This window comes from Anolis carolinensis, chromosome 1, assembly GCF_035594765.1.
Source record: "Anolis carolinensis isolate JA03-04 chromosome 1, rAnoCar3.1.pri, whole genome shotgun sequence".
Taxonomy (NCBI): domain Eukaryota; kingdom Metazoa; phylum Chordata; class Lepidosauria; order Squamata; family Dactyloidae; genus Anolis; species Anolis carolinensis.
This window is the reverse complement of record NC_085841.1, coordinates 217,147,843-217,162,662: the sequence shown is the minus strand read 5'-3', so window position 1 is coordinate 217,162,662 and position 14,820 is coordinate 217,147,843. Positions and strand designations below refer to the sequence as shown.

At 37.7% G+C, this 14,820-nt stretch overlaps 1 protein-coding gene across 11 annotated transcripts in view; it reads right to left on the bottom strand.

Moving 5' to 3' along the window:
* kcnh7 (potassium voltage-gated channel subfamily H member 7) overlaps positions 1–14,820 on the bottom strand; it is a 471,529-nt gene that overhangs the window by 10,111 nt on the left and 446,598 nt on the right. For all 11 annotated transcript variants that reach the window (XM_062968035.1, XM_062968072.1, XM_062968118.1 and 8 more), the window contains one exon: positions 12,651–12,819. In XM_062968035.1, the coding sequence (XP_062824105.1) occupies positions 12,651–12,819 (169 nt within the window). The remainder of the gene's footprint in view (positions 1–12,650; positions 12,820–14,820) is intronic.

The following is a 14,820-nucleotide window of genomic DNA, read 5'->3' as shown; positions in this document are numbered from 1 at the left end:
TGATCACCGTCTCCCAAAGCAGTTACTCTATTCCCAACTCAAGAATGGGAAATGCAATGTTGGTGGGCAGGAAAAGAGATTTAAAGATGGGCTCAAAGCCAACCTTAAAAACTGTGGCATAGACACTGAGAACTGGGAAGCCCTGGCCCTTGAGCGCTCTAACTGGAGGTCAGCTGTGACCAGCAGTGCTGCGAGTTCGAAGAGGCACGAATGGAGGGCTTAAGGGAGAAACGTGCCAAGAGGAAGGCCTGTCAAGCCAACCCTGACCGGGACCACCTTCCACCTGGAAACCAATGTCCTCACTGTGGGAGAACATGCAGATCAAGAATTGGTCTCTTCAGCCACCTACGGACACACCCCCAAGACCCCACAACTGGAAGACCATCGTCCTCAGCCTACGAGGGATCACCTAAGTAAGTAAGTAAATACAATACACACAAATATAACCTGGGTGTATATTTCAGTAACTAGGGAATTGTAGATATTGACCAATATTCTACATCAGCTATTTAGTTAAAAACACTTACTGTATATACTCAAGTATAAGCCTAGTTTTTCAGCCCTTTTTTTAAGACTGAAAAAGCCCCCCTCACTTATACTCAGGTGAGGGTCCTGGTTGGCTTATATTTGGGTCAGCTTATACTCGAGAATATATGGTACATTTATTATTTTTCTCTATTATTATTGGTATTATTACATTTATTATTTTTCTCTATTATTGTTGCTACTATTACATTTATTTTACTCTATTTTTATTATTATTATTATACATTTATTATTTCACTCTGTTCTTCTCATTATTATATTTATTAACTCTATTTATTACTACATGTATTATTTTCCTGTATTTATTATTATTATTATTATTATTATTATTATTATTATTATTATTATATGTATTATTTTACTCTATTATTATTAAAAGGATACATAAGCACATTTACATTGAAGAAGATGAGAATACTGATTTAATCAGAGTTGGACAGTCTTATCTTAAATTAGAGCTTTATGTAAATATTCAAAAACATTTAACCTGCTGATGCCACAATTAATGTAATTTTATTGGTATCTGTTTTTATTTCTGAAATTTACCACTCTCAGCTTATATTGGAGTCAATGTTTTCCCAGTTTTTTTGTGGTAAAATTAGGTGCCTCGGCTTATATTCGGGTCGGCTTATATTCGAGTATATACGGTAAGTAGTTATGTATACATAAGGCACTTGGTTAAGTATACTTAAGTAAGAGTGAGTCTACACTGGCCTCTAAATTCACGACCACTCCAGAGCAGAAATGATCCTAACTAGCCCCAGAGGTGACCAGACACACCTTGGTGCCCTCTCAGTTCAACTGGGTTGGAACTACATCAACCCCTTGAACTATTATCTCATTCTCCATGTAATCGGCACCACTGCTTCCAGCCAGCCAAAGAACTCCATGTGAGCTTCTGGTTGTCACAGGCACACTGTTCTGACATCAACAGAGGTGCATTTGTGCTCTGCTGATATTTGTGCAACAACTAGGAGTTCGTACAGAGCTCTTTGGTGGTAACAACTGATGAGCAAAGGGAAAGAGTGGTAGCACTGATGTCCTACCAGCAGAATTGGATCTGATCCCACTGTGCTGACCTCCCTAAAGCTGAAAGAATATTCCCTGATTTTGCCCACACTACGGCAAATCATTGAAAATGCAGGACACCAGAAATAGTCAAATCTTGTGGGGACAGACCGAAGCCAATGCAGGGTGAGTCCAGTTTTTCTTGACTGCTCCGGTTACAAGCAGAATAGAACACTTTGGTGCATTGACATTGTAGAATTGATGCAATTTGACACCACTTTAACTGCCATGGTTCAAACATATGGAATTATGGGATTAGCAGTGTGGTGAGATATCATCACTCTTTAGCAGAGAAGGTGGAGCCCCGGGTGGCATAGTAGGTTAAAGCCTTGTAACTTGAAGGTTGGGTTGCTGGCCTAAAGTCTGCCAGGTTCGAATCCAACCCGGGGAGAGTGCGGATGAGCTCCCTCTATCAGCTCCAGCTCCATGCGGGGACATAAGAGAAGCCTCCCACAAGGATGGTAAAAACATCAAAACATCTGGGCGTCCCCTGGGCAACGTCCTTGCAGACGGCCAATTCTCTCACAGTTTCTCAAGTCGCTCCTGACATGAAAAAAAAAGCACAGAAGGCTAAAGACTTTGTAAAACTACAGCTCCCATGATTCCCTAACATTGAACCATTGTAATTAAAGCGGTGTCAAATTGCATTAATTCTGCAGTGTAGGTGTAACATTTCTCTCCATGAAGATTGCAGGGAATTTCCATTATGGCAATAGTGTCACAGTCATGACTAAGTAGTGACCACAAATATGAAACAGCTGCAGATGAGTAAATCTAGTGAGTAACTTGGGCTAGGAAGAAGATCCATTCTGCTAACAATTGGAGCATTAAGTTTATTTATGGTGGTGGTGGTGGGGGGGGGAGCAGGGGGTTGGGTTCAGAACAGGAGGAATTACTTATATTTCCTTAACTAAGGCTTCATCTACACTGTCAAATAACAGTTTTTTTTTCCGTTTCAGTTGCTTCTGGAGTGAGAGAATTGGCCGTCTGCTAGGACGTTGCCCAGGGGATGCCTAGGTGTTTTGATGTTTTACCATCCTTGTGCGGGGCTTCTCTCATGTCCCCGCATGGAGCTGGAGCTGATAGAGAGAGCTCATCCACGCTCTCCCCGGGTGGGATTGGAACCTGACAGCTTTCAGGTCAGCAACCCAACCTTCAAGTCACGAGGCTTTATCCCCTAGGCCACCGGAGGCCTGCATAATATAGTCAGTGTAGATTTATATAATGTAGTTTGTAGTTTATACGTCTACACTGAGCATACAATGTAGTTTCAAATTGCAATATATGGCGGTGTAAATGGGGTTTAATTAGCTGATGTAGAGTATTGGCGCATGTTTTATTAAAAGGACAAGAATTGCTTGGGAAATCTAAATTGCTTATTTCCTGAAAGGCGATGGTAAAATGTGAGTTAGCCTGACCTTTCTTAACACAAATATGACATCTTCCCTTTTTTGTCCCAACTTTTGTCCCCCCCCCCAATCTAAAGAACTAAAATGCCTCTCCTAAGGCACTGGTAAAGGCAGAATGAGCTTTAAGAAACAATAGTAAAGGTAAAGGTTTTCCTCTGACATTAAGTCTAGCCGTGTCCGACTCTGAGGGTTCTCATATCCATTTCTAGGCCGAAGAGCCGGCGTTGTCCGTAGACACCTCCATGTGGCCGGCATGACTGCATGGAACGCTGTTACCTACCCACCAGAATGGTACCTATTGATCTACTCACATTTGCATGTTTTTGAACTGCTAGGTTGGCAGAAGCTGGGGCTAACAGTGGGAGCTCACTCTGCTCCCTGGATTTGAACCGCTGACCATTTGATCAGCAAGTTCAGCGGTTTAAACCACTGCACCACTGGGGGATCCGGTGAAATATGCTGCAATTTTTGCTCTCAGACACTCAACTGACTAGAAAGGACCCCTGAAATCTTCTCTAAAATTGAATCTGACTTTTAAAGTAGGGGTGAAATTATTGGGGAACAGAACTACTTTATGTCTCCAAGGCGATCTCTGCACCGTCTTTCTGTTTTAATTCATATGGTACAATAACCAGAAATTGTATTTTATATGGAACATAAGTAACAAATACAAGTGAAGATAAATAATGCCTTGTTTGGCAATTCTGCGCCTCATACTAATTGTAGACTGCCCAAAAGTGAAGGATTATGCAGGCAATCTGGTTTTGCTATCTAATGAAACCTTGCTGGGAAATGAACCTCTGTGAAAAAGAAGTTGATTGTTTTCTTACCAGCTTGATTAAATGCTTCATCCCAATGACAAATAACTCATCTCTAAAGAGTAGGGAATAATGGATGCTTCTCTATTATTATTATTTTAGATACTGCTGACTGGAACACTTGCTTCCTTGGGGATGCTTTCAAAAACAACTTAGGAGGTGCAATATTATTTGTTTACAAGAACTGTTGTCACTATGGATTCAGAGAAAATTATTTTACCCAGATTTAAAAGAAATAAATTGGCAGAAAAGCCAGGAATCCCATCCTTTGACTACCACCACAGCATTGTCATTTTTGTTAATATGGTCCTAAGATTGAAGTATGGAGAAGCAAGCTAGGGTTATGTTCTTTTCTGTAATTAAAGTGTGGGTTGGAAAGATTTCCTTTCTTTCAATAGTTAACACCTATATTTTCCCATAGGAACTGAACATTTTATATAGTGTCAGCTTGGAACAAGTTGTGCTCTGTTATTGAGTTAACAGAGGTATAGATCTATTGATGTTATTATTGTTCTGACAGGTGATTTCGACACATGTATGGCCGGGGACAATAAAGCACTAATAGCTACACCGGGTCTTGAGGAAGATTATCTTTTCCTCTCTCTGTCCCAAGATCTGAGGAATGATCAAATCAATCCTGCTGCTGCTCAGCAGATAAAGCCCTCTTCAATTTTATTCTTTTATACTTAAAGGGAAGGAGTCATGAAGATAAATGTGGTGACTTTACTTTCATTGCTGCCTTAAGGGTGAGCATGGTAGATTATATCTCTGCTCCTTCAAATCTCGCTACCACTTTTATTGATTTCGCTATGCTGCTTTTTGGTTTTAGCAATTGCCAGCTGGTTAGGAGTTACGTGGTTCATCACTCCAGTTGAAAAAAGGAAAGCTGACTGGGAACATGTCAGCTGTAATTGATCTTGAAGTTGCAAGCACTAGATTTCTGAAATGGGATGGCATTGTACTGGAAAGTTAACTCAAATCTAATACTCTGGGACAGTTAAATAGTACTACTCAGAGCTTTGATTCTTACTTCTATACAGGATGTAGTTATTCTACTCAAGACTCGGATCAACCATAAAGCTATTCTTCGTTACTATAGTTGCTTTCCAGAAAGATAACTCACCTAGATGTTTTATACAGTAGATTCTCGTTTATCCAACATAAACGGGCCAGCAGAACGTTGGATAAGCGAAAAAGTTAAATAATAAGGAGGGATTAAGGAAAAGCCTATTAAACATCAAATTACGTTATGATTTTACAAATTAAGCACCAAAACATCATGTTTTACAACAAATTGACAGAAAAAGCAGTTCAAAACATGGTAATGTGGTGCACAAGCAGTAATAGTATTAGGGTGGAAAGAGAAATCAAAATGGACAGTAAGTAAATGGTATCAATATATGGTGGAGCAAATGGAATTTGAAATTATGAATGTGAAACTAAATGTTGTAAAAACTAATGAAAATAGAACAAGAGAAATGGAAGAAAGATGGACAAGGGTAAAGAACTATATCATGAATTAATCTGGAGATCAAGCCATAAGAAATAAGATACAAATGTTATCTATATATATAAAAGAGTGATGGCATCAGGGCAGCGGACAAAACAACAAAACTACAGGTCCCCCAACCTCGAAATTTGACAGCACAACCCATCATTCACGGCTCTAGGTTGATACAACAAAAAGAAAAGAAAAATAAAGTCCTAATTACAGGGAGAGGAATAATAGTTTTTATCCAATTGCTGCCAGTTAGAAGGCTAAGCTCCACCCACTTGGTCTCCTAGCAACCTACTTAGCCCAGGGGACAGGCACAGTTAGGCCTCACTTAGGCCTCTTCCACAGATTATCAGATTTTAACTGGATTATATGGCAGTGTAGACTCAAGGCCCTTCCATACAGCTATATAACCCATTTAGAATCTTATATTATCTGCTTTGAACTGGATTATCTTGAGTCCACGCTGCCATATAATACACTTCAGTGTGCATACTAAACTAAACATAAAGACAACCATACAACAGACATTCAATACCACCACTACCTCAACAATTTCTCACCAATGCCACAGCAACGCGTGGCCGGGCACAGCTAGTATAGTATATAGGATGAAAATGGATAAAGATAAAGATATAAAGATTGTCTCACAAGGAAACGAATATATAAAAAGAAAACAATCCTCGTGTTGGTGGTGGGAATTGTAAATGTTTTGTATGTATTTTTTGTGTTTTAAAAAATAAAAATTTGTAAAAAAAACCCATGGTAACGTGGTAACGTTATGTAGTAATTGTTGTATTTACGAATTTAGCACCAAACATTGACTACAAAAACACTGACTACTAAAAGGCAGACTGCGTTGGATAATACAGAATGTTGGATAAGCGAAGGTTGGATAAATGAGACTCTACTGTATTAGCAAACTGTATTACAGTTGCTATTGCGTCATGAGAGAAATACAGGATAATTTGCACACTGTATAACATTTGTATCCTATTTCTTTTAATATATTTTTATTGGAAATTTTATATTTGAAAATAGAAAAAGAGAAAAAAGGATTATATATTTGTAAGTAATAAAGTTTTCACATCGAAAGTGGGAGAACATTCCTTATTAGTAGAAAGTAGGAAATAAGAGTGAAGTAAAAAATGAAAGAGAGAGAGAGAAAAAGGAAATATAAAAAAATATAGAAATTGTTGGCTTCCATCTGACTTTAACTGGTTCATCATAGATTTTTTTTAAGTGCTCGTAAAAATCAGTAAATCACCACATTTCCTTCGTCCTCATCAGTCTCTAAGATTGTGTCTATTCAGCAGATAGGATCAAAATTAATTTGTTTTAAATAGTCCTTTACCTGGTCCCAGTTGGTATCTTTCTTTGGCAGACCTTGGCTTGAAGATAACCAGTATGTAAGTCTATCCATATTCATCACCTCCATGACTTTATTTAACCATTCCTCCTTATTTGGAATCTCTTTTTGTCTCCAGAACCTGGCATATTCTATTCTTTTTTGCATCCTATTTCTTATGGCCCGATCTCTAGACTTTTTCATAATATAATTCTTGACCCAGTTCCATCTTTCTTCAACTTTTTTCATTCTAATTTCATTACCTTTTGAATCATTTAATTTTAGGGTTGTTGTATGTCTTTCGGGCTGTGTGGCCATGTTCCAGAAGCATTCTCTCCTGACGTTTCGCCCACATCTATGGCAGGCAACCTCTGAGGATGCCTGCCATAGATGTGGGCGAAACGTCAGGAGAATGCTTCTGGAACATGGCCACACAACCCGAAAGACATACAACAACCCTGTGATCCCGACCATGAAAGCCTTCGACAACACATTTCATTTTACATCCATAATTTTGAATTCCATTTGGTCCACCATATATTTACAGTATGTAAATCTAGAAGGATTGTCTCAAAAAGAATTAGTATGCAAAAGAAAATAATCCTCATGATGGTGGTGGGAATTGTAAATGTTGTGTATGTGTATGTCCTAAAATAAAAATAAAAATAAAAAAAGAGAGAAAATACAAGATAATGCTCTTTAGATCACTGCATCTTATTCTGTGAGTCCCAACCTCTTCACTCAATGTTGTGGTCCTGAAAAAATTGGCAACAATAAAAGTTTTATGTGTTGTCAAAGGCTTTCATGGCCGGGATCACAGGGTTGTTGTATGTCTTTCGGGCTGTGTGACCATGTTCCAGAAGTATTCTCTCCTGACGTTTCGCCCACATCTATGGCAGGCATCCTCTGAGGATGCCTGCCATAGATGTGGGCGAAACGTCAGGAGAGAATACTTCTGGAACATGATCACACAGCCCGAAAGACATACAACAACCCAATAAAAGTTTTCTGAATATCACCTAGTGACTGTTTTAGACATTTTCGCAAATTTGTTCTGCAGAGTTTATAGTGGACTCTGCAGAAGATGCCTCAACTTTATTTCATAACATAACATTTGTCCTAAGACAATGGTTTTCAACCTGTGGGTCCCCAGGTGTTTCGGCCTATAACTCCCAGAAATCCCAGCCAATTTACCAGCTGTTAGGATTTCTGGGAGTTGAAGGACAAAACATCTGGGGACCCACAAGTTGAGAACCACTGTCCTAAGACATGGGAATCCTTTCCTGCCACTAAATAGTTGTTAATGTTTGGCTATGATACTAACAAGGACTTTAAACCTTGTTTGCCTGGTACCAGAGGTTCAACTTTCTAAAACCCATTTTAGAGAATGTCCTATTATGTGTTAGATCGACACCACTATGGCATCCTATTAGGGATTTATTTGTGAGGAAAGTGAAATGCAATATAAGCTCTATTATTTATTTTGCTTCATTACTGAAACTGGGCTGAATAGGTTTCTGGGCCTGTTATCAAAACTCATTTTCAACTAATGCATGTTAACAGATGGAATTAGCCAAAATTACCAATAGGTTTTACTTGCAAATAAGCACATAGAGGTTGCATAACCCATAACCGCATCTCATGTTTCTGCTGCAAAATGTTGACGAAAAATTGTGAGTGATCCTACTTAGCTTACAAACCAAACAGATGATAAATTACCATATATACTCGTGTATAAGCCGACCCGAATATAAGCCGAGGCACCTAATTTTACCACAAAAAACTGGGATAACTTATTGACTTGAGTACAAGCTGAGGGTGGAAAATGCAGCCGCTATGGGTAAATTTCAAAATAAAAATAGATACCAATAAAATTTTATTAATCGAGGCATCAGTAGGTTAAATGTTTTGAATATTTACCGTATTTCAAAGAAAAACAATAAACTAGCTCTATAAGTGGAAAAGTAAAGGCAACAAAAACAATATGGTATCAACAATAACCTAATAATAATAATAATAATAATAATAATAATAATAATAATAATAATAATAATAATAATAAAAACTTCATTTGGATCCCACCCTATCTCCTCATGGGGACTCAGGCTGGCTTCCAACATAGTAACAGGCAGACATTCAATGCTTATATAAAAAATGCAGAGCTAGATATAGATCTATAATTATAGATACTAATTTCACATATGAATTTTCCCCTGAAATGTTTGCAAATCCCCTGTGTGTGTGCATTTTCCCCACAATATTTGCAAGCCCTATATTCATACCTATCTAGACATGTCTATATATATTTGTGTGTTCATTTCCCCCCTGTAAAATCTGCAAGCCCTATATATAGGTAGGTAAGAATATATTCATATCTATCCAGACATCTCTTTTATATATGTATTTGCAGAGACTTGCAAACATAACAGGGTAAATTCAGATATAAAAGTAATGTATATGTGTAATGTATAATGTATATGGCTACAGATACACAGATATATGGATCTATATGTATAAAGGATTTGCAAAGACCTGCAAACATATGAGGGGAAATTCATATATAAAATTAATGTCTATAGATAGATACACATATAAAGGTACAAAGAGAAGGCAAAACCTTGCAAAGGGTTAATGCCTATATATCTGTAGGAAAGTTTAACAAATATTTCAGGGGAAAATGCTTTCATAAGATTAATGAATATATATTTTTCTTCTTCCTGACTTGCAAGGGTGTTTTTCTCTTTTTAAAACATTCCCTTGATTAAGAGCGAGGGAGGCTTGCAGATATTACAGGGGGGAAATGAACACACAAATATATATAGACATGTCTAGATAGATATGAATATAGGACTTGCAAATATTGTAGGGGAAATGCACACACACACACACACACACAATATAGATCTATATCTAGCTCTGTATTGTTTATATAAGCATTGAATGTTTGCCTGTTACTATGTTGGAAATGGGCCTGAGTCCCCATGAGGAGATAGGGTGGGATCCAAATGAAGTTTTTATTATTATTATTATTATTATTATTATTATTATTATTATTATTATTATTAGGTTATTGTTGATACCATATTGTTTTTGTTGCCTTTACTTTTCCACTTATAGAGCTAGTTTATTGTTTTTCTTTGAAATACGGTAAATATTCAAAACATTTAACCTATTGATGCCTTGATTAATGAAATTTTATTGGTATCTATTTTTATTTTGAAATTTACCCATAGCTGCTGCATTTCCCACCCTCAGCTTATACTCAAGTCAATAAATTATCCCAGGTTTTTTTGGTAAAATTAGGTGCCTCGGTTTATATTCAGGTCGGCTTACAAATATATATAGACATGTCTAGATAGGTATGAATATAAGGCTTGCAAATATTGTGGAGGAAATGCACACACACACTGATAAGGGAGAAGAGAGAAATAGATCACATATTGCAAGCAATAGCCTGAAGGCTCTGTTGCTGGCCTTGACCTTGATCCGATTATAAGCCTTTACAGCTCATAAATAAGGGCTGAAAAGCTCCGCTTATCTTCAAGTATATACAGTACTTGTAATCTGATGGGGACTATGGTATTGCTTTTATTGTTACCAATCCAGATCATTTTTATTGCTATAGCTACAGATTGAAACAAAAAAAATTCTGAACACTTTGAAACTGATGCAGTGATAAGGTAATCTAGGACTGCTTGGCAAAGCTGAACTGTAGTTCACAGAGCTTTAAGAGCTGTGCTCCTTAACACACAACCACGATCCAATTTCAGACATCAAGAGGGGAAATTGGAGAAGAAATTACATGGAATACATTCAGACAAAGGTGCTTATTTAAGCAGTAATCTGACAATGCATATAAGTACTTTTTTGGCTTAGTAAGAACAAGTGTTTGGGCACTAAGGGTGATTTTCTTCCACTTCCCAGCTTTCATGCACTTCTTTATTACTGAGTAAGCAGCAAAATATTTCTCATATCAGAGAATGAAAATCCCTGCAGGGGGAATGCAATGTATACTTTTATGGCAGCTGAATTTAGTCTCTCTAACCACAGTGCCGAGGCAAAAGCCCATTTATCAGGAAGAAAGAAATTATATAGAAAAATGTGTCAGAGGAAATACTTTAGGGAACATATATGTAGCTCAGCAATTATGTGTCCAACAACTCTTTCCCCAGTGCAATTGCTCAAATCATTCTTGAGTAGGAAAGTTCAGAAAGACTAGTGGAACAAGTTGGCACACTTTCATAAAGCACAAGCTATGGTAAGATTGGGGGAAAGAATAAAAAAAGTAAATGAAAGCAAGAAGGATGTAACCAACGAGTAGGGATACGGATAGGTTAGCTGAGATAATTTTGGCTGACTGCACTTAGATTCCCGAACCAAAGGTATCTTATCTCTACAAGAAAGTTATAATTCATAGTTTCTTGTTGTTGTGTGCCTTCAAGTTGTTTCCAATTTATGACACCCCTAAAGTAAACCTATTGCAGGATTGTTTTGACAAGATTTCTTCAAACATGACTTGCCTTTGTTTTTCTCTGAGGCCCAGAGAATGTAACTTGCCCAAGGTCAGCCAAGTGAGTTTCCATGGCCAAGCAGAGATTCCAAAGTCATAATCCATCCTGGCTTTCTAATATGATAATCTTAATGCAAGTAATCTTAATGCAACCTTCCATAGGAAGGTTAAAACTTGGTTGTGGGGCCAGGCTTTCAAATAAGAATCAGCAGCATTAATTACTATTATGTACGCTGGAACTCAATTGACAGACCCAGTCTTTTAAACTTGAACACGCCTATCTGTATTTTATAATGCGTTTTATGAATCTATATATATAAAAGGGTAATGAAATTTCGGCCTAGGACAAAACAACAAAACTGCACATCCCAGAAACACTAAACTTGGCAGCACAACCCCTCATCCATGCCTCTACGTTCATGCAACAAAAAGAAAAGAAAAATAAAGTCCTAATTAGAGGGAGAGGAATAATTGTTTTTATCCAATTGCTGCCAGTAGAAGGCTAAGCTCTGCCCACTGGGTCTCCTAGCAAACCACTCAACCCAGGGGACAGGCAGAGTTAGGCCTCACTTAGGCCTCTTCCACACTGCCTATAAAATACAGATTATCTGATTTGAACTGGATTATATGGCAGTGTAGACTCAAGGCCCTTCCACACAGCTATATAACCCATTTATAACGGACTTATAAATCAAGGAAAACCTTTACCCTTTACCTTAACTACCACCAATTCCTCAATACTTTATTTCCCATACCACCATACTTTGCCACAGCAACGCGTGGCCGGGCAAAGCTAGTGTCTTATGTAAGTTAATTTTTTAACTGATTTATAGTGTATTGTACAGGTTTTATATGTGTGTTTTATTGTAAGCCGCCCTGAGTCCCCTGTTGGGTGAGAAGGGCGGGATATAAATATTGCAATAAATAAATAAATAAATAAATAAATAAGTAATAAGTCTTTCATATACCAAGAACTGGACTGGAGCACAGTGGCAAAGTCCCATTGCTCTGTTTCAGAAGGAGATTCTATAACATTTTGCATGTGGGTTACTATATAAAGGTAAAGAATATTTCAATTTTTTCTTATCCTCAATAAGAAATGATGTCTTGATAGATCTCAATACATTTCAAGAGTAGCTGAACATTTTTCATTTTTTTCATATTTGGAGACTTTTTACTGAAAAATGTGTTTGTACCAAAGTTATTGTATTTTACATACCATATATGGATTTTTGGGAAAAAAGTTCCAAACAAGACGAAAACAATTTGTAAAATTACACAGTCTGAAGAAAAAGTCTGAAAATGTTTATCCACATTTGTGAACAAAACTACATTTCTAGGGACTGAGATAAAAAGGTAAGCAATGGAAAAGTGTGTAAATGCAACAGTTATTCACTGTAAATCTTGTTAATGTTCCATCCTTCACCATCGCTTCATAGCTTTTATGTTTTTTTACCTGCTGAGTTGGTCTTGAAGTAAATCTAACCTCTGCTCCACTTCACCATAGTTGATCTCACTTTCTGTTTCAGAGATACCCCAGGTGACATGAGGTAATGCTGACTGGCTGGATGATTCCTGTTGGCCCCTGCTGTGATCCTCCTCCCAGAATCTTCTGTCAGTGATATCTGCCAAAATGGAAGATTATAAAAGTTGAAGGTCAGCCAAGTACACATATGATTTGAATGAAGCTACCCAATGGGAGGTATGCTAAGCTGTGCCCCCCAAAGTGGTTTTCCTTTGTTTCAGTACCAATGCACAACTGCTCTATGGGATTCAAGCTGGGTTCATGTGTGAGAAGAAGCAACTCTTGCAGAACATTGGACTGAGGTACGTATTGGGCCATGCTTGCTCACCCAGAAAGCAGATTTCAGGAATGATTTAGAGCTGGGAAAATATGGAAAAAAATGGTGAAAATTATGATGCCTATAAGGCCAATGATGGGCAACCTTTTGCACTTGGTGTGTCAAAATTCACCAAAAAACCTAGCATGACTTGGGTGGTGTGTCTCTTCGAGAAAAAAAAAACACCATAATTTCACAATATATATAGTTTAAATAACAAAAATATATAATTGTAATATATAACTGTATTTAATAAATCAAAAACTATTTACTACCATTATTTCCATGTACAACAATCTATGGTCCCTCTTGCAGTTTCCACGCTGATTTCTCTCTATTGTAGTTCCAATGTAGTCATGAATAATGAATAATATAATAATAATATAATAGTACTTAATAATATAATAATATACTACAATAATAATAGAATAATAATAGAATGATATTTTATATATATGTACTAGCTGTGCCCGGCCACGCGTTGCTGTGGCGAAGTCTGGTGGTATGGGAAATAAAGTATTGAGGCATTGGTGGTAGTTAAGGTCAAGGGTAAAGGTTTTCCCCAGAGATTAAGTCCAGTCGTGTCTTACTCTGGAGGTTGGTGCTCATCTCCATTTCTAAGCCGAAGAGCCGGCGTTGTCCGTAGACTCCTCCAAGGTCATGTGGGATGACTACATGGAGTGGCGTTACCTTCCCGCCGGAGCAGTACCTATTGATGCACTCACATTTGCATGTTTTCGAACTTCTGGGTTGGCAGAAGCTGGGGCTAACAGTGGGGGCTCTCTCCGCTCCCCCAATTCAAACCTGTGGCCTTTCGGTCCAGAAGTTCAGCAGCTCAGCGCTTTAACACGCTGCGCCATCAGGGGATATTATTTCCTAAAGGTTGTGAATATACAATATTTCTGATTGGTTTTGTTTGTTTGTTGGAGGCAAGTATGAATGCTGCAATTAGAAAAAATGATTAGGATGTAATGGCCTTGCAGCTTTAAAGCCTGGCTGTTTCCTCCCTGAGTGAATTTTTTGTTGGGAGATGTTAGCTGGCCCTGATTGTTTCCTGTCTGGAATTCCCTTGTTTTCAGAGTGGTGTTCTTTGCGATATTTTATGTGCTTCTACTGTCTGTGGCCCTGAGAAAACAGAGGATTTTCCAGACTTTGATGATGGGAATACTTTGTTGGGAGGTGTTAGCTGGCCCTGATTCTTTCCTGTTTGGAATTCCCTTGTTTTCAGAGTGGAGTTGTTTGCGATATTTTATGTGCTTCTACGTCTGTGGCCCTGAGAAAACAGGATTTGCCAGACTTTGATGATGGGAATACTTTGTTGGGAGGTGTTAGCTGGCCCTGATTGTTTCCTGTGTGGAATTCCCCTGTTTATTTACTGTCTTGGTTTTAGAGATTATATTGTTCTGCATTATTCTATCCCAGTAATTATTTCATATTAAAGAAGAATCTCACTTATCCAACATTCGCTTATACAATGTTCTGGATTATCCAACGCAGTCTGCCTTTTCATAATCAATGTTTTTGTAGTCAGTGTTTTAAATTCATTGTGATATTTTAGTGGTAAATTTGTAAATACAGTACAGTAGAGTCTCACTTATCCAACATAAACGGGCCGGCAGAACGTTGGATAAGCGAATATGTTGGATAATGAGGAATTAAGGATAACCCTATTAAATATCAAATTAGGTTATGATTTTACAAATGAAACACCAAAACATCATGTTAGACAACAAATTTGTCAGAAAAAGTAGTTCAGTACACAGTAATGCTATATAGTAATTACTG